Here is a 24,639-nt window from a genome sequence, read left to right as displayed (position 1 = left end):
AGTGCTGATTTAGATGGCAATACTGCAAGGCGGGCGCAGAATTGGTTGGAGAACCCAATTCAAACACTAGTTATCAATGGTTCACTGTCAAACTGGCAAGATGTATGCACCGAGGGTCCATAGAGGCTGGGCTCGGGTGCAGCGCTAGTCAATATTTTCATTAATGGCTCGGATGATGGAAAAGAGTGTGCTTATTAAATCTGCAGACAACATCAAGTTGGGAGGAGCCGCGAGCCTGTGGGAAGACGAGGCTGGAATTGAAAATGATCTTGAGAAATTGGAGGAATAGCCAGGACGGGGAAATGTAAGACGCAGTTCAGGAAGGACAAGCACCAAATACTGCAGCCAGGCGGGAATTACCAACCGTGCAAACAGAGGGATGGAGACTAGCTGGTGAAGCTGCAGTCGTGCAGAAAAAGGACCTGGGGGGGGGGGGGTTAGGGCAGAGCAGGAATTGAACGTGAGTCAACAATGTCAGCCTGTTGCGAAAAAAGCAAACAGCGCGCTGGGACGTATAAACAGGACTGACTGACAGCCGCACGAAGGACCCTGAAACGGCGTCTTTCGAGCGAGGGCTGAAATGAAATGAAACGTGCTGTTCGGGTAGGAAGCGTTGCCCCACTGCGAGACGGCCGTGTGGACGTTTTCGAGCGGGGAGGATACCTGGATTGACGCCTTCCCCCCCCCCCCCCCCCCAGCCATGGTGCCCATCCTGCCCCTCCGCAGGATGCCCCCGCAGCCTCCGGAGCCGGGCCCCGGGACCGGCTCGCCCCCGCGGCATCGCTGCCCCCCGTCCGGGCCGCCCTGGCGGGAGCCGCCGGCCTTTGGACTATTTTAATTTTTTGCCAGGGGTCGGGGCGGGCGGGAGGGAGGGGGACGCGCCGCCCGGCCTCTTGAGCAAAGGCGGAGAAATTATTTACCTGTGGAGCTTGTGAGGGACATTGATCCCTCTTTAATTGGGGGTGAGGGGTGGGGGGGGAAAGAAAGCAAAAGCAAAAAAAAAAAAGGAAAAAAAGGGCATGCACGTGCGTAATATAAAATTCGAGTTAAGATCTCTGTTGCTGCCCAGAAAACAACAGGCTTTTTATGTTGGCTCTGCTGGTCCTAGGAAAGCAGGCTAGAATAAAGATTTACAGTGTTTGGGAGATTAAAGGCCCTTGTTACATTGTTCAAATACCACGAGATTAGTTTCCAAGGAGACGGATACCAGTTGCCATAGGCACCGGGGGGCCAGGAATTAGGATTGCGATTTTTTTATCCTGATCACGCAAACAGTAGCTGAACGCTGTTAAAACTCCGGCTTTAAATAACACGAGTGTTAGCTTACATACCAAGAAACCAGCGCCTGGAAACTGTATCTCTGGTCGTGTCCCCGCCGCCGCCTCCATCGCCCTCCCCTGGGCTTCGCGAGCCCCCCTCCCAGGCCGCGCTCGGGGCTGCCGGAGACGGCTGCGGCTGGGGACGCGGAGGGGGCCGGTGCCGTCCTGAGCCCCGTCCGTACGCCTCGCCCCGGCGCTGCTTTCCAGGCTAGGGAGGTTTTGGTCGCGGTCCCGCTCTCGGCCGCGTCCCCGTCGCCCGGCTGAAGCTCGTGGGCTGTCCAGGAGCTGCGGCGCGCGCGACCTTGCAGTCCTATGTTGCTTTAAAACAAGAAATCGTGCGGGGAAAGGGCTGTTTTGTAGCCGAGAGGTGGCTAACGGCAGCGGAGCCCCTCGTCGCGAGCTGTTCGCCCGTCGGCGTTTCGGCTGCGACGCGCAGCCGTAACGCCCGTCCTGCTGCGAGCCCTGTAGCTCGGAGGTTATTTTATTTTGCTTTAATGCCAGGAGATTAAATATATATATATATATATATATATATTATCATCCAGAGGTACGTAGCGGTAAATATTCCCGGTTAGTAACCGAAGGGGTGCAGGGATGGGCAGCAAAGAGCAGAGAGACGGAATTAGTCTCGTACCACCTCCTGCTAATTTTAGCTTCCCGGGCCGCCCGGTTCCGAGAAGTGCAACCCGAGTCGTCGCGCCGCCGCGCGCCGGGCCGCTCTGATCCCTCCCCAGCGCGCGGGGATTGCGGCGCTGCCGCTGCCCGTCTCTTTTATTTATTTTTATTTTTTTTTTCTAGGAACCGCGAAGCGTGTTTTTAATCGTTCGCTCCCACCGCTCGAGGAGCGATGGGGGGGAAACCCCTCCGGGCTCGCGCGTCGGAGAGACCGCGTCGGGCTCAGCCGCCTCCCGCCTGCGATCGCCACCGACGGGACGCGGGCCTCCGGGGCGGGTTTCTCGGGAAGGCCAGGCTCGCGTCAACGCCCGCGTCCTGCAGGAGCGACGGCCGTGCTCTCCGCGGCGTGGGCAGCCTCCCGGCCGGCTGGGGACGAGGGCAGCCAGCCTGGTTCCTGCTTGGCGGCCGGGGACCCCCGCGTTATCGAACCTGGTTGTTCAGCCTGCAAGGGCTTTTGGGCTCCGTCACGCGCTCTGTGCAGCGCCGAGCTTGGCGGAGCTTTGACTCCCCAGTAAAGGCTTCGAGGGGCTGCTGCGTTGTGAGGAACGCTGGCCGGTTGCTTCCCACCAAGGGCCACTCGCCTCTTTCTGTCTTGGAGCTGGAGCTCTGGGAAGGCGCCTGAGCTGCCGGTTGGCCGGATCCGGCGGAAAGGCTCCGTTTTCGGTCCGCCAGCTGCGTTCCCCTGGTCCCGACCTGCTGCCAGGCGTCCCTAGCGCCTCCTCACGGGGCCGGCTTTTCCAGCCACCGTGAAGGTGCAGCTCCTGGTTTGCAACCGCAAAGCAAGAAGCTGGGATTTTTGTACAGCTCCGCGCCGTGCTCGTAGTGGTCTTGGGGGGCGTTTTGTACGATTCTCCTGCCGGTATCGGCGCGTGAAGGGGATCTTCGCTCTCCCGACGTGGCGCGGCGGGCAGGGGTGTCCTCCCCAGGAAGACGCGGGCAGGAGAGGCTTACGATGCACAGCTGGGTGAGCGCCCAGGCCTCTTTGGCCGTACGCCTTCCAAGCACGCCTCTTTGCTAATCCTTTGGGTGCCATCAAGTTCGTCTCCCACTTTGCTCATGCTCAGGCATGGTCACCGTGTACCTCCGCACTGGAGCAGAACGGCCCTGGGGCTCCCATTGCCCAAGGGCTTCGGGGACAGGTGACGAGGAGTCGCCCACCAGGCAGAGGCACTCGTGGGCAACGTGGGGCTTTGGCATGCCATGACGGGGTGTCCCGCAGCAGGGCCGTGCCTCCTGCAGGTGCCTTGTCCCATGAACCCGGAGCTGTCCTGCAGGCCTGGGTTTGGGTTTGGGCCTATCTGCATCTCCCGTGTCCGGTAGGGCCCCAGGAAGGCTGCCCACCAGCTGCTGAATACCCGTCCAGCTGAGCACGGCTGGGCTGCAGCCGCCGGCGGCAGGATCCGGCTCTGCCGACAGCTGGTTTCCATGCGTGACGCTCAGCGTGGCTTTTCCCTGCGATGCTGGGAACACTCTGATTAAGACTTGCAGTCTTTTTCTTTTTTTTTTTCTTTTTTTTTAAAGTGAGTGAAGAGGCAGTTGCTTAAAGCGAGAGCTTTCTGAACCTGCCCGTCATGAGACTGCGCCACGGAAACTCGTCTGCGTTTGCAAGTCACGCTGTTGAGAGTCGCGCTGCTTGAACTACGTGGTGGCATTGCGAGAGGGGGGATCCTGTCTAGCAGTTGTGATGATAGAAAAGTGTTTATCCCGGGGGAGCTGAAACGAGACTTCTAAAGGGCACTTTATAGTGATATAACTCTGCAGTATAAAAAAAAGCATACGGTAATTTGTGTGTGTGTAGACCAGGCTTTAGAAAATAAAGGTAACAGAAGAATGAATTACTATACTCTCGATTTCTATAGGATGGAGGAAAAAACTAAATTCCTGCTGTGGAAACGTCTTCTGAGTTGAACGGCTCCTGGAGAGCTGGAAGCGTGTTCATCTTAGAGTGCAAGGGAGGGTGGGATGTTTGCAAGAAGGTCTAGTTTGTTCTTTGCTTGTTTTCTAAGGGGAGCTAAACTGCACCAAGCAAGGTTTCAGATGGCTTGTCTGGGAAAGCGGAGCTCAGACTGAAGTGCCTGTGGATATTTTCATTTTCTTGCTGGCATGGATGTGAGGAGCTTTTCCAGCAGGTGCCTTGAGTTTTGTCAGTAAAACAAGACAGCAAAAGAAGCGTGAACCTGTTTCAGAGAGCGTTTCCCAGCTGAAGAAAGAGTGGTTTGCTATAGGGGAGTCTGCACGAGCCGCCTCGGGCAGCACCGCCGCCGGGGTACGGCCAGGAGGCGAGTGCAAACCCTGCGTGCATCTGAAGTACCCCAAATTGTGCCGGGAGGTTGTTTGCCCAAAAACGTCTAACACTGAAATTACCAAAGATGACGTTTTGCTTTAGCTGACCTTCGGCTGGTTAAACAGTGACCAGCGGATGGCCGAGAGGCTTTGGCGAAAAGGAGCCAGCTTGAAAAGAAGCGAGAAAGAAAATTTGCGGCCGCGGGGTGAGCCCCGGCAGCGGGGACGCGGTAACGGGGCAGCAGCCGAGCGGAGGGGGATCGGTTTGGGGGCATTACTTGGGGTCAGGAAGCGGAAGGTGTTCGTGGACGTTTCGCAAACATCCAGTATCGCGGTTTATCCGCCGTGCCGCTGATAGCGACCTGGAACGCAGAGCTCGCTGATTGCCTGTTAAGGATGTGCCGTTAATAAATCAATAAACTGCTCTGCTCCTGATTTAATTTGAGCCCTGGGATCGGCGCAGTTCTTCCCTGCGGCAGTGAGGAAGGAAAGGACGCGGCTCTCAAGGGCCGGTGCGTTGGGGGCGAGGGCGCTGAATTCAGCGCAAGGATTACGTTTGAGCCGGGCAGGATCAGGCGCGTTCAGGGCCCGTTTTCAAGCTGGCAGGCCACGCAGAGCGTTTCCCCGTCTGCCTCGCTCACCGGTCAGCGGGGCTGCGAAGCGGCAAATTGCGCGTTTTGAAGCCTTCCTGGAGTCCCTCAGCTCCGACTGCGGGTTAAAGCAGAAATCTCCGCTGCTGCCGCCTCTGCTGTGGGCAGAAAACTAGAGGCCAGTTATTTGGTGGCGACCACGCCGTGCCGGCGGGGCAGCGCCCGCTCTCCCGTGGCGAGCTCCCGCGGCTCGGCTGGCTTGTGGCGCTCCTCGGGGGAGTCGGCTTCGGTTGCATCCGTCAGCCTTGCTGATACCGGTGTTTGCTTAAGCGATTAGAAAAACCACAAGTTGAAATTCAAGTCTGGTTTCTAATGCACGCTTTCTTATTGGTCTATTTTATGTGGTTTCCAGGGCTTTTTCCTCAAGAGATGCCAGTTTGTTTGACACCTAGCTGTTATTATTAGCGTGCTAATAGCCAGCCGCCGGAGAAGCTACCTCAAGAGTCCCAAAGATGCGTCAGTGGTATAAAATGCCTTCAGAGTTGACTTGCTTTTATTGCAAAGCAGCTAGAGATGTAACTCGAGCGTTGCCCTTTGCGTGCCTCGTGTCCATAGCTGGCGCGCAGGGCGACGCTGGAGCCGGGCTCAGTCGACAGGTGAGCCGTGGGAGCGTGGTTGGGTGCACGGCCGGGTACACCGTGCGGGGACCCCAAGGGCCGTGCGTTCCCACTGTGTCCCAGGATGCCCCCTCTGTCACAGGGGTGGTGTTTCCGCAGCTGGAGCTGGGCGTTTGGTCTGCATAGTGCATGGCGCTGTTGGTCCCCTCGGTTCCTCTTGGGACAGCTCGTTGTGAGTTTTGAAATGTGTTTGACGATAGCCAGGGCTAATTAAGTGTCCTCCAGGGCTTCTGTCGCTTTTTAAAATCTCCTTTAAATATGCCTACCTGGAGTAAAAGGCAATTACAAATAAAATCACTGTCATCTCATGGTTACATATGTTATACTTTGGCCATGAGTGTTATGTTCCTTCTTTCTAGCTGCGCAGGATTAAGGTTCCAGTGACATAATCAGAGGAACTGATGCTCTCGGGTGTTGCTCCCACGAAAGAGCAGGGATGAAGGTGGTTGACTGGTACCTGAATTCTGTTGACTTATCAAGCGTTTTGGGTGAAACAGCCTCAATGACCAGGAAGCCCAAATACTACTTTTGATAGTGCTTTTGACAGTGCTTTCAATGCCTAGTAGCCTAAACCTCCTCGGCAATCCCTTTTCATGAGCTAATGCATGCACAAGATGGTATTTCCCCTCCCCAGGATGGGTAAATATCCCTTTTCCTCATAGATTTTTCTGCTTTTCCAAATGTAGAGCTGTCTGCATTAGGAAACGAGCTGCTGGATTGAGGCTAGCTTGTTTGGGCTTTCTGTAGTAACCAGGGCTCACAGTGACTGGTGAAGGGAGAGGAAGATTTTTCCTGGAAAAACTTGTAAGTGGAAAATTTCCAGCAGCTCTATGCAGCTGCAGACAGGACCAGCATGATGGTGTCTCCCCACCCTCCCACAATGTGATAAACAGTCAAAGCTCTCATTAATTTAAGTTTTTGTTGAGCGTAGATGAGCTACAAGAGGTGTCATGGTTTGGATTCCCACCTGCGCCTGCGTCGGACTCCTGGTTCCAGCCATGTTTCAACTCTGCATGGCTCTGATGGGGCCGCTTTATGCTCCCTCTGTTTCTCCTCAAATGGGAAAGTGGGTCTAAAAACAGGATTAGTTGTTCTTGGTACCATTTGCAAGGTGCAGCCAGCCAACATGAACGTGATTCCAAGCTCCGCTGGAGGCTTTGTAAACACCCTGGATGGGGGGGGGTGAGTTCTACGGTGGCCTTATGTGATGCCCAGGTCCGAATAGCTCAGGGCGTGCATCCGAATTCAGAGCATGTGGGCAGCCCCACTGAAATCGGCCCCTCTTCCCACGACTGCAGAGCAAACTGAGACTGTCATGACGGACGACCTTCTGCAAACGTGGATAAGATGATGTCCTGCTTCTGCCTGTGCGAGGTGAAGTCTTGGTGCAAAGTCCACTCTTTCAATTGAATTTAAGAAATGAGTTGAAATCTTTGGGAAGCAATGAGGAGGAAAATGACAAAATGTGTTCTCTGGCTGTTCTTCCTACTTCTGTGCTTTTTCTGAAAGGCACTTTGACTCATGAGTGTGGTGAGATTTGATACATGGACATAGATCTATGAGTCACGGGTATTAAGCACAGTTGAAAAAGCTAATTGCGTAACAGGCAGAGAGACGTGCCGCTTAGTAGTGACAACGTGGCGATCCTTTTTGAATGGTGGCAACTGTGTGTGAGTGCTCCCCGGCATCTAGGAAGCGAGAGCTAAATTCAGCGTCTTGGAAATCATTAGCTTTGCTATCACTGACTTCAGCGGGAGCCAGATTTGACCTTTTGCTCTACCTTGCTGCGCATCACAAGTTCAAACAAACCCTTTGTTAATAAGATTTCCATTGTTGCTGAGGGTGGGCCATTCTTCTGTTTTGTCCCCCCTTGATAAAGTCACTGGTTTAAAGGATGGGTCGGAAGATGCAGGTGTCACCTGGCTCAGTGTCTTCGCCCGCCTGAGCTCTTGGAGATTTTTGATCTGGGCCTTGCAGAGGTTAGCGAGCACAGAGCATCGGGTACTTCCCCCTGAAATACTTTTGAGTGGTCTGGTATCATCTTTGGATTAGCATTACAGAGGATACATCAATGCGGTAGAAATTGCCAGGGTTACATTTTTAAGATAGGATAGAAGTGCAGGGGGGAAAAAAAAAAATCAGTCAATTCAGTTTAAAATCTGTATTGTTAGAAAACTGTACTTATGAAGTATAAAAAGAAACCAATGTAGGATTTCATCTGTCCTTCCTGAGCCTTCAGCTGCTTTTATCTCCCCATGTGCAGGTATTTACAGGTACATGGTGTGTACAGAAGTGTGGACCCACACTTCTCCCAGTCTTTAATGGGTTTAGCCATGTGTAATTTCCATAAAGAGATTATTTCCTTTTTTCTGGTGGAAAGGATGGCACAGAGAAGCAGAACAATGTGCCCAAGGGCACGCAGAAAGTCTGTGGCATGGCGAGAAGCTGAGCCAAGTTGTACAACTGCTAGGCTGGTGCCCGAAGAAGGGCCCAGGTAGGTTTGATAAAACTGAATTTCTGGTCTCACGTTAAATAATGCCTTCCTCCTTGCAGATATTAAAGTAGGGTGGGGTGGACAAGGACTAAGCATGGTCTCAGGGAGGTCCTGAAACATGTGGTTGGCCTGCCAGCACCTGTGAGAATGCATGTGTGCACTAAGTGGCAGGTCACTGGTCAGCCTGGTGCTGCTCTAAGCAGGCGCCCGGGGAGAGGATGGCAGGTCCTGCACGGTACCAACTCTCCCTGTTGGAGCGGATATGGCAGCAGTTGATGTCCTTCACTGGGTTCCATCTCCTGGATTCATGGGAGTGTGGCAATACCAGCTCCCACTTGAAAATAGAGAATTAAGTTGCTTCTGGTTGCAGAGGAGAGCTGGAAATTGCTCTAAGGCATTAAAAAACAGAGTGAGAAGAAAGTGGGTAGAAGAGTCCTCCAGTCTTTAAGTCAATGTTGTGAGCTTAAAGCGCTCATTTCTGGTGTTATGGAGAGCCTGTCCTATAGCCTTTGTCACGAACGCCCGAGCAAGATCAAACAGGAGCTGGCATCAGTCCAGAGTGGCCGAGGAAGCAGGTATTGCCGCTGCGTCTTGTAACAGGAGCCCCGCTCGGCGTTTGCGGGGTGTGAGGAGGTGTGTTGCTGCTGGCGCTTCTGCCTGTGTGCACAGCTGGAGATCCTATTTTGGCGACTGCTGCAGGAGCTGTGGGAAGAAATTGGAATAGCTGCGTCTCTCGCTGCCTTATCTGTGCTGACAAGCAATTAATAAGGCATGCAGAAACTTGATTTGCAGACACAAACTGGGCCTGCAGAATGGAAGTGTCTTGTGAGAGTGGAAATTGTTTCTACCTGTGCAGAATAGGGCCTGTCCCGGAGACGTGAGCTGAGCTGTCCAGGTCTGGCTGCACGGTATGAAACTTTGCAAGGAAAGGAATTAAGGCTATACTTGACCTTCTTGGCTTTCACATGTTGGCTTACATAAATTCGACTCATTTTGTCATAATTTAACGGATACCTGTTTATAATTTTATAATCATACAGTTTTCTGCATGGAATTTTCCTTCGGGGTTTTTTTCTTCTGTTTTGTTTGCTCCGAACAGTTTGGAAATAGTGACGCAGTATGCAAAACTTGAGGATGTTTATTTCTGGGAGAGATGCTTGTTTGCTGTAATTATCCACATGGTGGAAAGGTGATGTGTCTCGCTCAGCGAGCCACCAAACAGTGCAGTATTCAAATGAGCTGTCAGGATTCGTAGCTGTTGCAAACTGGAGAGTTTTGGGGGCCAGAGTCACCATCTCTGCATGCGCTTGGTAGCACAAGTTGATTGTAGCTGGCAGTTCAGCAGGGCTTTTCTCTGTAGGCGCCTCGTTTTCCTTCTCTGTGGCCCCAGTGATTCACAAGTGAAACTCCCCAGGGCCAAATTTATAATCCTTTCCAGACTTCTTGAAGTGAGAAAGGAGGATGTTGTAAGAGAGAAGCTGTGCAAAGGGCTGTGCAGGCTGCGTACCTGGGTCCAGTGCGTTGCAGAGCCCCTGCAAACGGAGACCTTCCCACCCGGATCCCTTAGAGGCGGCCTTCGGGGGGGGGGGGGGAAGTCAAACGAGAACGGCCCATCTGTGAATAAGAAGAAGGTTTTTTGCAAAACCTGGTGGGCAGTGGTGAGTTAGAGCCGTGGCGGTGGGAGAGTGGGGCAGGTGGGGAGCGTTCCCCCCAGCAGGGGAGCGTGGCCTGGAGGGTCGGGCGCATCCCAGGGCCACCGGACAGGCTCGCAGCTGTGCCACGGCCCACCGGGGCCTTTCTACCACCGCCTGGGGAGCGGAGAGTCCCTCCCCAGTGCTGACAGAGGATGCGTTTGCCTTGGCCCTGTGACAGCAGCGTGACGATCCCGAGTCACGTGGGGCCTGGGGCTGTGCTAGGCGCCCGGGATGCATCGCTCCTGGGATGAGCATTCGTCGTCTGGCCTTTCCCCTGGCTGCAGATCACCAGGGTGTCTCCTGCGGCTGCCGGTGCTAGCGCGGGGAAGAGGAGGAGGCAGAGGTGGAAGGAAGCTGGCCTTGCCCTCCAGCTGTTTGGATGCAGGATGTTCATTGCTATGGGTATTTCCGTGAACTGTATTTTTATAGCCTGCCTGTTAGCTCGATGCAACACCTAAGGAGTTTAGCAAGGGGTTTAGACACGTAACGCCCATGGACTGATGGACAGGCTATAGTTCCTGGTGGTGGTGGAGAGCCGCGTCCTCCTGCGCCAGCCAGGCGCACGGAGCTGGTGCGCTCGGGCCCCAGGTCCTCGTCGCACCGTGGGGCTGCAAAGTGCCCAGAGAGCAGTGGGGTCACCCGGCAAACCTCGAGCCCCCCGCGAGGAGGGTGGAGAGCTGTGGGGAGCCCATTTGTTTACAGCAGATCTTAGGACGCGGTAAATAAACCCGTTGGTCGGTGCCATTGATTCTGTTTTAAATAGCAAGCGTGCGTCATGTTCTTCCGCGAGCGGCCGAGCTGTAGCCCGGGGAAGGAGGCTGGGTTAAACGGCCGCGCTGCCTTGCCTCCGCGGTCCTGCATCGCAAGTGCTGCGATCCCTCGGAGCCAGCCTTAACTGGTGTAAGCATGGTTTACCCCAGTTTTCCTAAAGATTACTTTCCCTTTGATTAGGCAAACAACTTCAAGCTGTACGTCTTAATTTGATTTGAATAAGCCTATTGCCTGCCATAAAGTTTTTTCCTGCCTTCCCCCCCCCCCCTTTTAAGTGTGCTGTCACTGCTGTTTGTGACCATAAATGATTAAGAGCTTTATAAGAATATTTTTCCCCTCTATTAGTTTTGAAAGTGCAGTTGTATTACTTGGGTCATATTCTGTTTTTTAAGTGACTCTCCCTTCTCCTTATTAAATGATTAGCCAGGTGAGAGGAATTTCTTCTGTGCTGGTTTCCCGCAGAGCCAAGGAGTTGGTGGTGGCGGGTAGGGAGCTGGCGTACAGAGACGCTGCCCTACTTGATCCCTGCTCTTATCTGTGTCCTTATGATTCCCGCTGTGTGCCTGGATCTGCCTCTCGGCTTGGCTTTTTGCAGCGAAGGGGAGCATTTTTTGGCAGTGGTCATGTCAGTCCGGGGGATTAGCGGTGGGAGCGTGTGCGAGGCAGAGCCAGCGTCCTCTGCGGGGCAGCGACGGCTCTGCCCGGCCCTCGCAGGGCTGGGGGCTGGTTCTCCAAAACGCCGCTTTGAAGCGACAATAACTTACATACCATAATAATAATATATAATTAGGGCACTTCAAAAATATGCATAGGCAACAAGGCATCAAAATAAAGCGTTTTCTCCAAGGAAGTGCTTGGTGGGGTGTGGGTGGGTGTTTAAAAAGTGCTGGATGCTCCCTGGACCAAGCCTTCTCCCAAGAGGAGCCTCCAGGCCATGGTGCTGAGGACTGCCACCGGCTGCCCGGTCTCTCGCAGTGGCTCCTTGAGGGGTCTGTGTCTCCACGGACTGTCACAGGAGCCGGAGGAGCTTGGCTGCCTTTGGAGATAACCCCGGCAGCCCTGGCATCTGGGGACCTGCTGAAGTGGCTGTCGAGCCTCGCATTAGCTTTGCCGGCTAAGGGTCACTGCCTGCTCTGCCGGGGAATGCGATTTCTCTGGGCAACGAGAGGTCAGCCGTAAGCTTTTAAATGGCACGAGCTGGCGGGGCATGCGCGCAAAGCCGGGCGTTGAGGCTGAGCGTCGGTATCTGCCACGGCCTTGCTGGTAAGTACTGGCTATAACTAGACGGCTATTCTTAATATGGGATTTTCTAATTTGATTAAAAGAATCGGTCTTGACTTCAGCACATCCAAAACAGATGCAGCTGAACTTTGCCCAGGGACCAGCTCTGCATGCCGGCTCTCCAAAGCTTGCATGTGGCATATACTTTGTCTATCCGTCTGTCCGTCCGAGAATTGCTAAACTGGAGCAAGATGGATCATGTTATGCTGGGATCTCTGCAAGCCTTCTTGACCTGAAAAGCTGGAGGTGCCTTGTTAAACCCAGTGATATGACTCTGAAGCAGAAAAGAGTTTCCCTTGTGTTCTCAATGCTGCTTGCCCTTTTAGACCACCTGCATGGGGATGTCTGGGATGGGGGCAGGTCACCCTGCGAGCACGGGTAACATGTGGCCATTGGATCGGAGGTGGCTGTGCTTTGCTAACTGAGATAGTTTGCAGAAGGTGCGTTTAGTTTTCTGCTTTTTTTTTTACAGGCTGATGTGCGCATATACATATATATATATATATATATATATGTATACACAAACCACAAACACACATACATATATATAGTGGGGTTTTTTTTTTCCCCCAAGATCATCCTAGGGGAGAAAACTCGGCCATCAGCTTAGTTTGGGCAGTCAGCACTGTTAAGAAATGTCAGATGGTTTTAAGAGGATTTTTCTGGGTCAGAGTTGGCGTGGCACAGCAGAAGTGCTGGCGCGGCTGCAATTATATCTCTGCCTTCCAAAAGCTACAGAGGAAGTCCTCTTCCTTCTGCCGTGTTTCAGAAAGGCACCGTCGCTCCGCTCGTCTGCTCCCAGCCGGGCTCTCCCTCTCCAGCAGGAAATCCTCGGTAACCTTTCAAATGGGGTCATCGTTGTTCTGGTCCAATTTTGAGCTGAATGCAGCTGTTCTTGTAAAACCAGAGCAAAATCCTCTACTACAAGAGAGACAGCCTGCACCATGCCGCGTTGCTTCTCCCGGCAGCCAGCAAACTCTGCTGGCTCGGCGTTAATGTAGCTCATGCAGGGAGCACCGTGGACCCAGCTCTGCGGTCCTGGTGAATAAACCGGTTGCTTTTTCTTTTCGTTGGTGTGGATTAGAAATTAAAAAGGGAGAGCGCTCCCCGGTCGGCCTGATGGCTACTTGTGCTGCACGGTGATTGCACCGTCAGCCGGGTTGCCGCTTCTGTGCGGGCTCGAGGATGTCTCATTCTTGCCGGAGGATGCTGGTCCGTGGTCCTCACCCTCACGTGGTTGTGCGGGACCAGGCAAGCAGCCTGGCAGAAAAGAGGTGATTTCTGGCCGAGCAGATGCCGTAGGGTTATCTCAGTGCAGTGCCTCTCTGCTGATAGAGATGCTCTGTATGCAACAGTTGATGTGTGGGGAAAGCAGGCACGGAGGTCCCTGCAAGAGCATGTGGATATAATTTATGGAATTCTGTCCTTACCATTTATCTAATAAGGAATTGTCTCCACCCTCATTAACTTATTTCATGCCCAAATAACAGCTCGGCTTTGCATGGCTGAGTACGAGTTCATCCATCCCGTTTAGACAGCATCGTTGGAGACAGCTAATCCTCCTGCACCACCGAGTATGAATTTGTGTTTGTGCTTAAACACCTGCAGAGCTGCACACATGTAGAAAACTTGTTGTCTCAGGCCAAAATCGCCTCTATTTACCCTATTGCACAGGCAGCAGAGCTCCCCTCTCCCGGCTTTGCGTCGCTGGCTCCCGGCCGTGCCTCCGGACAGATCTCCTTTGTCTGTCGTTCTCGGCTCTCTTTTGGGAGAGGTCGGTCCCGGGGCCTGCAGTAACGCAGTCGGGTTTGCTCTTGGCTCTGCTGAGTTTCTGCCTTCTGCGGTTATTGTCTGAGTAGCAAATTGAGTTAAGTACAGCTAGCTTCATTCATATTCTTCAGGCAGGCCCTCCGAGTCTCAGCTGGTTTCTAATCTTGCTTCATTAGAAATTCTCTGGCCCCTTTTATCTGCTTGCAGCTTCAAGCACATGATTTACAATCTGGTTTGAATGGCTCAGAATCATTACTGTCTAATTTGCCACCCTTTATTTGCAAAATTAAAGCTCAGTAGCGTTGCGCTGCCCCTCGCGAGAGATTTGACAGCAGGACCATAGCTGACCGCGTCTCTCCTCTGCAGCTGCCGTTAAGTAATACCTCCCGTCGCTCTCCTCCGGCGCGGGGAGGCGCGGATGAAGAGACGCGGCAGCTCCCGGCCGCTGCCGCCCGCCCGCCGTCCCCCCGACCTCCCTTTGTGCTCGGGAAGCGAGTACCGCGCGGGGCTTGGGTGCGCCGGCTGTTGCAAAGGCGCAGGAGGGGATGGCGCGTGCCGCGAGCTGGTAGGAGAGCCCCCGGGGCGGGCGCAGGGGTGGGGAGGGGGCGAGCCCCGGGCAGGGCGGCCGTGCCTCGGTTTCCCCTACGGCACGGGCGAGGGCTCACAAAGCCCTCGGAGCGCACGGTGCCGGGGAGAGGGCAGGGGCAGGGGGTGGCTGGTTCGAGGGCCGACTGTCGGAAGGCTCCGCCGCAAGCGGGGCAGGGCAGGGGGGAGCGGGGAAGCAATCGGTATCGGGGGGGAAGAGACAGGGGAGCGGGGCTCCGTGTCGGTCGCAAAGGGTTTATCGAAGCGTTTAAGCGGCGTCTTCGTAAATCAGCGGGCAGTTGTACCATCTCGGCAGGCGCGTCCTCCTCCTGCTCGGAGAGCTGCAACTTCCTCGGTGGGAGGAAATCGGTTGCGGGAACGTCGTCGCCGCTCTGCAAAGCTGGCGGGGGCGGCGCGGGGGGCGCGAACTCCGCGCGCTGCGAGGCTGAGCCCTGCCGGCGCCCGGGTGGGAGCGGGGCCGGCCTTCGCCAGGTCCCCTCTCGGCTCCGCGTCCTGGCGGTTTGGTGGCACCTGCGGGCCCCGGATGCTGCGCAGGCTGGGCAGCGGGTAGAGAGACCCCCCTTCCCCCAGCCTGCCCTCCTTGGAAATTAGGCATGCGACGCGTGGCGGGAGGAATTTGGTCCCGTGCGCCGTGGTGGAGCTGCCCGCGGCGGGTCTGGGCCAGCTGATGTTGGTGGGCCGTTGAGGCCGTGTTTCTGCAAGGAGCAGGGCACCTGTGGGGGAGCTGCCTTCAGCAGCCCGGCACCTCCGGAGTTACCCGACCCCTCGGCAAACCGGAGCGCTGGCGACGTCCCGGGCGCGCGGGCAGCGGGCGCCTGCTCTCCTCCTGCCCATCCGGGGCTGGCACCGTGGTTCTCCCCGACTCCAGCGTAGTCCTTGCTGAGTTGAGTCACGTCAAGCAAGAGGAGAAACAAGCCTGGAATAACTCCTTGCTTGTAAGGAGGAAGGATTCATTTCCCTGCCTGCTGGATCTTAGGGTGTTTTAGGGGCTGGGGCTTGCTGCTTGTGCTTGGGGGTTTTTCCACGCGGTTTTTCCGTGTGCCTGGCTGGCTTGGAGCCGTGGTGGCAAAGAGGGGCGCGCTCTTCCCGCCGTGCCATCCCTTCCTCGGCGCACGTCCGGAGAGCGTTCGACGCCCCGCGCGGCCGGCCGAGGCACCCGTCGGCCCCGGGGGCGCCTCCGCGGAGCGTCCGGGCAGCGCGCCTCGGCTCGGCCCCGCGCGTCGGGGGCTGCCCGCGGCCGGAGGAGCCGCTGGGACTGGGCAGGGGGAGGCAGGACTGGGCTTTCCCCGAGCTGGGCGCCGGCTGAAAGCCCTGCTCCGCTTTGGGCACCTGCGTGGCGGTACAGGCTTTCAGGGCTGCCAGCCGCCCTCGCTGCGGCCCGTGACCCGCTCGGCGAACGGCTCGGAGGCCGCGTGGTTGGCGCGAGTACGCCTGCTCCGCGTTTGGCTTCGTGCTGGCGCGGCCTTCCTCCAAAGAGGAAGATTTAGCCGCTGGCGATGCCCCGAGAAGGTGGCTCTGTGGCCTTAAGGTGGCACCTTGGCGTCTGGCCTTCCCCTTGCCCTCCGGCAGAGCGTGCCCCGCAGCCCCGCGTAACCCCGCGGGAGGGGAAAAACGAAGGCCAAACCCGCTTCCGCCAACCCGAGTGGGAGGTTGTCATCCGAGGCGGGGAGCGGCGGGGGCCCTTTGCGCCCGCTGGGAAGTCGAACCCGCGCGGCGTCGAGATTCAAAGCGCCTCGTGGTTGCGTTGGCCGTGGTACTTTTTCAACGCCCTCTCTTGCCCCCACATTGGGCGAGCGCGTCGCGGGAGGGCTCTCACGGCCGCCGCTCGCTGCGCCCCAGCGACGCCAGAGCCTCGGTGCCCAGCCGGAGGTTTCCGGTCGGCGCGGCCGGCTCTCCCCCACACGGCGGTGATGGCGGCGGCGGCCTGGACGGTTTCCCGAAGGCGAGCGCCGAGGCTGGGTGCTCTCGTTAGGTGGCCAGAGAGGGGAGCGGGCGCCCTGGAAATGGCGGCGTGCCCTCCTGCCTGCCCCCGGCCCCCCGCTGCTCGCGGCGGCGCGCCTCGTCCCCTCAGCGCCGCGTCCCCCGCCTCCGGGGTGCTTTTACCCCTGTGGCCGAGGGGCCGGCGAGCCGACGGGAGAGGGGCAGAGAGGATCCCGTCCACCGGCGCACGGCGCCGGCCCGGGGGGATTTGGTTATAGCTGTGCAGCGTTCACGCTTACCTGATTATTTCTTTTTTTCCCTCCTCTCCCGTTTCTGGCAGAAACAAAATCATTTGCATGTTGGGTGTCTTGCCGCACAGGGTTGGGTTTTTTTTTTTTTCCCCCCTTTTTCCTACTCGTTTTTTCGCTTTTCCCCGCCTACACACCGGGGTGGCTCCAACGGGTGGGAAAGCACCGGACGGGGCGGCGGGGAACGAGGGGGCAGCGCCGCGCGTTGGCCCCGAGCGACCGGGCCCGCGAGCGGCGGCGGGGCACGCGCCCGGCCCGGCGAGCAACGCGACCCGTTTTTGCCTCGTTGAACTGACTCGTTCGGTTCCCTCCGACAGGCTGCGTCCCGCCGCGGCCGCGCTGCTCGCTGGCGCTTTCCCCTGCAGGTTATCAGCGTGCCGGCGGCTCGATTAGGCTTTTTCGGATCGCAGCAGCTCGCCCTCCTGCCTTCTCTCCCCTGCCGGATGACTGGAGCTCAAGCGGGTTTTAACGCGGTGGTGTTTCCCTTGCGGCTTCGGTCGCGTGCCCCGGAAGGCTCTCTGAGCTCCTCCGATGACCGCCGCCGGTGGACGCACGCGCGTGCTCGCGTGCGGCTTTCAACGAGTTTTGGCTGCAGCGCTGGCAGCTCCCGCGGCTCGCAGCAGGGCGCGAAGGCCGTACGGGACGCCGGGGCTTGGTTCCTGGTCCAGGCCGGGCTCGGGGCCGCCCCGGCCCTGCTCCGTGCCTCGGTTTCCCCCGCGCATCCGTGCTGTCCCTGGCGGCCCTAAGCCGTCGGGCGCGAGCCCCTCGGGGCTGCAGCTGCTGGGCTCTCCCTTTGTTAAGAAAAAAAAGCCAAACAGCCTCTTTTGGTTGTTTCCACCTGGTTTTCCGCCACGGGCGCGGGCTGGCGGCGCTCCCGCCGTGGGTGGCGTGTGGGCCCGCCGCACCTCCGCGATCCAGCGCTGGGTTTCGCTCCCGCAGTGAAATCGGCTGCGCCCACAGCGGGCCACGGCCGGGAGGTGGGCGCAGCACTCGGCGCCCGCTCCCGTTTCCGATGACTAATAGCCCAAATACACGTCTTGTTTTTTTACATTTTTTTTTTTCTGTTTTCAGGTGAACATGGCCCTGACGGGGAAGCCTTTAGACGTGACTCTGAGCAGCACCAGATCTGAGCAGTGGAATATGGTTTTTCCTCAGAAAGATGCGATCATCACCAGCTTAGTGTCTGCCTTAGACTCCATGGTAAGCGGGGCCGTTTGCACCGGCGCGTTGGCTCGGCCGTCTCCTTCCCTCCCCCCCTCCCTCCCTCCCCCTGCGCTCGTCCTGGGAGACTGCCGCTGCCAGGAGCAGCTCCTGGTTCAGGCTCAACGTGGCCACCAGCGTCACCTCCTCCACGTCGCGGCCACCGAATCCGAAGCACGGGCGCTTGGCTCCAGCGAACTCCGCATCTTCGTTTCGAGCGACTTAACGGCAATATTGCTGCAACCTGAGGAGCTTTGGCGGCCTGCCGAGGATGTGAAAGCTCGGTGCCTGTCACAAAACTGTTCTGCCGCCCAGCAGCTCGCTTTGCATCAGTTTAGTTGGGTTGAATAAGAGCAGGATTTAAGCAGCAGGGATATTGCGTTCATCACGTTCTCCTCTGCTGCAGTAAAGCACATCCCGGCTGCTGGAGCCGGGAAACGAAAATCATATCCCCATACTGACAGTCGTAAGGATCATAAAGTCAGCTGAAGTTAATCTCAGATGTGTATTGTTTTCCCATTAATATTTATGTTGGTATCAACTGAACGTAGGGGTTTTTTTTCTTGATGTTTTACCAATGTTATTGGGAGCTTTTACACAACAGGAGAACAATGACTTTTATCTCAGAGAACAAAGAAAAAAACTTTCATATCTTTTGACGTAGAATTCCCAGTGGAAATCTTGCATAAGTCAGCCTTGCTTCCATAAACAAGATAACTGTCTGGATTAAGTCTCTTGGACCAGAGCTAATCTTATTTTTAACTGTGAATGTGATAAAGGGAGGGAAAGCGTATGTGTAGTTACAAACGTGTAATAAAATGTGACATGCTAAATAGCTCTCCCTTTCAAAGCCAAGTCTTATTTAATATGTTTATCTTGGATACCTCTTATTCTCTGTGCACATATGTAATTTTCACAATTTCCCCCTTCTTGAAAATCTGCACCCCGCTAAAGGGGAGGTTGCCCAGAGCTGAAGCACTCAACATGGTTTTGACAGTTTATATAGGCACTATCATATAGAGCAGATCACGTTATCTTAGTTTGGCCTCTTTATGGATATACATTATGCTGCAGTCCTAATTATATATTGACAAGGGGACCAGGAGGCCAAGTTGCTGGCCAGCGTTCCAGTATTTTCTGATTTTGGAGTTGTTGGCTTTGCAACCTTTCTCTTGTTCTTCTGAAGCATGTCCGTGTATGTGCCTGTAATAAATATAATAGAAACGTAGCACATGCGCATGAAAAAGTGGGTTTAGTTTTGGCGTTTGTTCTTCCTACAAATCTTGCTTCCGTTATTAGATTTCTTTTTTTGGACAGTAGTTTGTTTTTTTTGACCAAAATACTTCAGTTTACTGTTTCTTGAAATGAAGATTCTTAAAATGCCTGTTTCAGTGATGAGACTAACAGCCCTCTTCCTGAAGAGGCTGAGCAGAAATCAAAGTGACCAGACGTAAGAGACGCTTTTAAGCCTGAGCAAATCGAAATCACTGTAAATACATGCTGAGGAGCGGAAAGAAACTGTTAGCTCTGTTGGGTTTGATCTATGCAATGTCCTTGTCTGCCCATCATAAATTATGACATCCTCCGGCCACTCGGCTGTGGTCGTCGGATGCAGATTTGCCGCGGCTGAGCAGGGGCATGTCCGCGGGAATCCAGATTTCTGTAGGTTAAAATCTGAGGAGGTTGGGAAAGGTGCGCAGGAGCCCGGCAAGCGATCAAACCCACCAGAGGGAGAAAACGGGGCCAAAAAAATCCCCCCCACCAAAAAAACCAAAAAAGCACCACAGTCAAAACTTGCACCCTGCCAGAGCGAGCCTTGCGGCTGGCACAGGAGTGGAGGGACTGGCTGATGGGCAGTTGAATGCTGATATTAATTGTAGCCAGTGCTTTTCCAAGGGCAAGGTAGGGAAAAGCATCGCCAGGAAGCAATGCAAAGGCACCGTGGCGGACCCAGACCTCTGTGGGGCCGGGAAATCCCAGGAGCTGTGCAGGCGGGCTCACCAGCCGTGGCAGGGGCTCTCCCAACCAAATTCCCCATGCAATTTCGTGGAGCTCCTCTGGAGTTAAAGCTGAGAAGAGCTGTGACTTGCTCAGAGGGACAGTTGCGACCTCCCTACGGGCTCCTCTGCTCTGTGGGTCTCCTGTGCTTTTGTTTTTTTTTGTTGCATTTTTTTCATCGCGTCTTGAGGGAAACCCCCCTTCCCTCTTGAGGCAGGCGAAAGCCCAGCGGGAGAGCCAGACCCCACGGCGTTGAGTGAGGGATTCACGTTTGGGTCCTGGTTCTGCCACAGACTCTGATCCGTGCCCTGGGCAAGTGACCTCGTGCCCGCGGGCTTCAGCGCCTCGCTCTGTGAGGGGGGAGCTCCTGCTTGCCATCCTTTTATCTATTCAAATTGTGCACCCTGGATGCTGTCTGCACAGTGTCGGTGCTGTAGCTATGGGAATATGACTCATTGCAGGCCCTACGTAACCATTATAAAAATAATAATAAAAAAAGCATATCCATGTATGTTATATATAGCAGGAAGCACACGTTACGTAAAACGGTTTAATGAAGTCTTTTCCAGCTCCTTAATGTTTTGCATAACTGTATGAGAAGAATCGTCCGCCTAATCCAGATTTTGACCATAGAACTATTAGTGTTCTACAACTGAAATAAGATTCCCGTGCTTCATATTTTATTAAAGCTGGTGGAAAAATACAAATTATTTCTTTATGGAAGTGTTTTCTTTTTTGGAAAAAATGTATAAAATGGTTACTTTTGTGATGGGAAAAGCTGAAACAAAGTGATTGGTAAACACTTCTAGTTTTCAACTAAAACAAACTTCCTTTCATGTGTCTAAGCCTTTATAAAAGGCGTCCTAAAGTAAAGTTACCCAAATGTCTGAACAGTTTGAGATGTTATTAAAAAACCAGAAAATTCTGGCCAAAACAAGAACATCCCTTTTGAGGAAAAAGCCTTTTTACCTGGAAAACCTCCCACTCTGGCTTTACGTGGGCCCTGCTCTAACCCAGGCGCTTCTCCCCACAGTGCTCAGCGCTCTCCAAGCTGAACGCCGAGGTCGCCTGCATCGCCGTGCACGATGAGAGCACCTTCGTGGTGGGCACAGAGAAGGGGAGGATCTTCATGGGCACGAGGAAGGAGCTGCAGGCGGATTTCCAGAAGTTCTGCCGTGAGTATCCCTGCGACGGAGTGGCAAAGCCGACTGATCTGCTCGGATTCAGTAGGTTTTAAGCCATGCGTGTTTCACAGGCCGTGCCTGCTAGTAGATGGGGTTTCTTTCCAGGAGTTGGGGCATGCATGTCTCTGCTCGTGCAGTGGCAGAGCAAGCATAGCTAGAGATATCCCAGCTGGATCCAAAACATCACTTCCATCTGCGGAGATCCCTCCCGAGGACCTCTGAGCAAAATTGTCGCTCGAGTGGCATCGAGACCTCCCGGGTGAGAGACTGGAGAGGAACCTTTTCCACCTGGATGCTGCAGGTTTGGGGCTGGACAGGCCCTGCTGAAAGGTCATCCAAAAGCACTTATGGCCCTGGAGAGCTATCAGTGTATGGGCAAAACCGCTGAATGGTATCCAATGGGATAGATTTTCAGGAGTTAACTGGAAATAGTTTGTCCTAATGATTAGTCAGGAGCAGAGAGTTTGGGACCAAGCGTTTTATCCGGTTCTGTGCTTTCACAGAAAGATCAGGAACAGATTTGGGAACAGCGATGTCACTCATGGGGGTTGTGAGCTCTTTCTGGGCCAACATGTGGGAAGGGAAAGGAAACCTTGAACTGAAACCACAGGCTCCAGGTCTCAGAACAGCGTTACCTCTAGGCTCAATTCCCTGCAGCCCTGACAAGTGCTCTTGTGTGGCAACAGCCGAGGGCTCTTCTGCCTGGTGCTGGGGCTGGGTTTTCTCTTAGAAGGACAGAAGACACCCAGCTTTGCAGTTGGATGTAAAAACAGGTGTCCAGGGAACTGTTCTTTGGTGGTCAGAGAGGCAGAGGAAGGCGGCAAGAGAGCGGCATAGCGAGCTTTTGGAGGGAGGTTGCTGTGTCCTCTGGGACACGAGCGGAGTTTGCTCCCATGGGAAGGGGAGAGCAGGATTTTGCTCCATCGGTGTTGTCTTCTCCCTGCGTACTCAGAATTTGCTTTACTAGTCACATCCCATCAGTGCCACATCAGTGAACATGTCTTAAGTAAGAGGGGAACGTTTCTCTTATCTGTCAGTCTCTCTTCTCCGCGACTGCAAGTCCACTGATCCGCACCCGTTACTGTTTAGTGTTTTGGGTATTGTCCCTTCTAACCAGACCAGATCGCATGGAGTGTTTTTAGCTGCCTGCCCAGCTAATTAAGCCGAAGTTTGGGGGTTAACGCTATGATCAGCATTTTGGCTTTTGGAGGACCCCAGTGCGCAGAAGCGGGCAAGCCCGCACAGAGAGCAACGGGTGACTGACGGCCCACCTGCCTCCGTGCTCTGCAGGAAGGGACCCGACCCATCAGTGCCAGCTCAGTAGACCTGCAGTCTCTCTGAAAATAAGTTGACAGGTAAGAGACATTATCCCTTGTTCTTGCAGTCCTAGAGAGGAGAAGAAACTGCAGCACTTTGCTGTACGGTGTATCCCTGGTGGAGGAGCAAGGTCAAAGCTTTCTCCCCCAAGCTGGGGAAGATCCAGCAGATTTCAGAGGCGGCGTACTTTTTCTTTCTCACACCATTTCTTTCAGACAGCGCCAACTCTTACAGCGCGAGGCTGTGCCATGCCATGCAGTCGGTCAGGCCGGGGGAGGAGAGGTGTTGCAAGGGGCGATCCGAGTTTCTTTGGTGGCAGCAACCTCAGCTTGCAGACCGGTGCTTTCCTCCGGCTTTCTCCTCTCCTTGCAGTGCCCGGGGGATGATGTGATGGGAAGGGAGTTTGCTTTGTGCTGATGAGCCCAGGCCCAAAAGGGTGAATCACTGGGAGAGACAAGACACAGCGGAGGTGTCACTCGGTGTGACGCCTGCCCTTCTCCAGGTTGGGGCATTAAAAGCGCAGCACGTTGCCAGCTTCAGCTTGTTCGATGCTTGAAGGCTGACTCCAGAGCCCTTTGGCCCGGGCGTCTTGCTCTGCATCCAGGGTCCCCCGTGCAGTCATGAGCTAGGAGAGGAGGAAAGACTTGATTTTATTAGACAATCTGTATGTTAGAAAGCAGCCTCGAGTTCACGTGGTTTGTGCCTTGGCAGCTGGGTTCGCAGAAGAGGCTGCGTAGGTCAGAAACGGCTTCTGTGCTTTTGCATCAGAAGTGGAGCGGTTCAAGAGGAATACAGGAAGCAGGACCCAAATGGAGAGCAGATTTGTTTGTATGCGCTGGCTGCTGTAAACGCTACAGCCTTGTGTGGTGGGACCTAGGTGGAAGGAAACAAACTGCGGCTGTGTGTGCATGCATGGCCTGGTGTTGATGGAAACCATATTTGTGCTTAATCCGTTGGAGAAATTGCTCAAGTACAGTTCATTGTAGTGAAAACATTAGCCCTGTAAAGCTGCCAGGGTCACTGTCTGCTTGGATTATTCATTGCATATGTGCTGGGAGCACCAGTGAGGCTTGCCTGGAGCCTCATCTAGCCTCTGCAGTCGGCTTTGCAGAAGCGCTTTCCTGTGTTTATCGGCTCTTTCAGTTTCTGTTCATCCTCTCTTTTCCGGGGTGGAAAGGTTGAGATTTGTTCTACTCTGTTTAGGTCCAAGAAAGCTACCTTTAATTATTCTCCATCTTCCTGTATTTAGTTTTGCAAGTGGATTTCTTTGGACGGGAGACATTTCAAGAAAGTTTCCTACATTCGTGGGCGATTCGGTCTCATTCTCTTACCACCTCCCACCACGTACAGAAGGGAGAAAAGCAACTTAGAGTTAAACTGCAACAGGATAGTCGATATGGGGAAGCTAAATCTAATACTTAAAAGGCTAACTGGGTCACTCTAGAGCTTACATTTTCTGATGACTGCCTGCAAATTTCACATTTAGAAATATATATGTGTGTGTGTACATATATTGTGGCCAGTGACCTACCACTGTATTGGGGTAAACGTACCAAAGCACTTGCCATTGAATCTGTATTTCCTCTCCTTTGGTTTAATTTACACCATTGTAAAAATGAGATTGTAACATTTGGTACCAAACACAAAATTTTGATGATGGGGCTCTGACAAAGCAGCTGATACTTGAGACAGGGTGAAATGTGATAACACTGTCTTGAATTATAAATGGCCAAGGCTCAGCTCCAGTACATAAGGCTCTTAGAACTGGCATACATTGTAAAGCATCCCTGGAAACGCCTCTGATTTATAGTCGAGCTGCCCCTTTAGAGAGAATCTAAAATAATCTAAACCAGACATCAGTGGAAGATATAAGAAGCCTCTTATCTAGTGAGCCCTGTTTCTCTGGGCCTACAGACCTCACGCGAATGCACTCACTTATCTGAGACTCTAGCTCAGCCTGTCCTGACATACTAGGGGACTTGATAAATTATAAAGATTAATGTCAAGAGGAGAGAATTTGTGCCTGGCCAGAAAGAGAGAGTCATGGAAGGGTGTGAGTTTGGTTGGATTTCACAGCCTTTGTGGAAGGGTCGGAGAAGTTTTTGAGGGACCATTTCCCCATGCCAGTGAAAAACGATGGAGAGCTTAAAATAATACACCAAAGGAGAAAAAGCCTTTATTTTGTCCTAGGGAAAGTCTGTGGTGCTTTCCCCCGTGGCTCGTGGACCAGGTGCGCTCATCCCTTTGCTGGCGTAGCTGGAGCTGCGGGTGGTTTCTGCAGTGACCGGAGATGGTCCGCTTGTGCGGCTGGGGGTCTTCGATGGTGGGGACACTTGCACCTTAGGGAGGTTGAGTTCAGGGCGCTAAGAAGTGGGGTTGCAGCAGCTGAGCGGGTGCAGCCTTTGCCAGTGAGGAAAGGGTGGTCTGCGTCTCGGAGAAGACAAGCGCGGTGTTGTCACCAGCGCCTGTGCGGTGCGGCCGGCGGGAGCCGCCCCAGGAAGCTGCTCTGCCCGCACGGCCGCGGAGGTGCTGCGCTGCTCCTGCATCGCTCG

General features: G+C 54.4%; 1 protein-coding gene across 14 annotated transcripts in view; it reads left to right on the top strand.

Moving 5' to 3' along the window:
* The window catches only part of GTF2IRD1 (GTF2I repeat domain containing 1), a 103,548-nt gene that overhangs the window by 22,953 nt on the left and 55,956 nt on the right, over positions 1 to 24,639 (top strand). For 7 of the 14 annotated variants that reach the window (XM_068910347.1, XM_068910345.1, XM_068910340.1 and 4 more), the window contains 2 exons: positions 17,460 to 17,588; positions 20,620 to 20,761. In XM_068910347.1, coding sequence (XP_068766448.1) covers positions 17,466 to 17,588; positions 20,620 to 20,761 — 265 coding nt within the window. In that variant the 5' untranslated portion in view covers positions 17,460 to 17,465. Of the gene's footprint in view, positions 1 to 555; positions 604 to 4,417; positions 4,484 to 13,957; positions 14,120 to 17,459; positions 17,589 to 20,619; positions 20,762 to 24,639 lie in introns of those variants that run through there. The other 7 variants (XM_068910338.1, XM_068910334.1, XM_068910335.1 and 4 more) reach the window with 3 other exon arrangements.

This window comes from Struthio camelus, chromosome 16, assembly GCF_040807025.1.
Source record: "Struthio camelus isolate bStrCam1 chromosome 16, bStrCam1.hap1, whole genome shotgun sequence".
Taxonomy (NCBI): domain Eukaryota; kingdom Metazoa; phylum Chordata; class Aves; order Struthioniformes; family Struthionidae; genus Struthio; species Struthio camelus.
The sequence above is the reverse complement of the archived record's forward strand: the minus strand, read 5'-3'. Positions and strand labels throughout refer to the sequence as shown.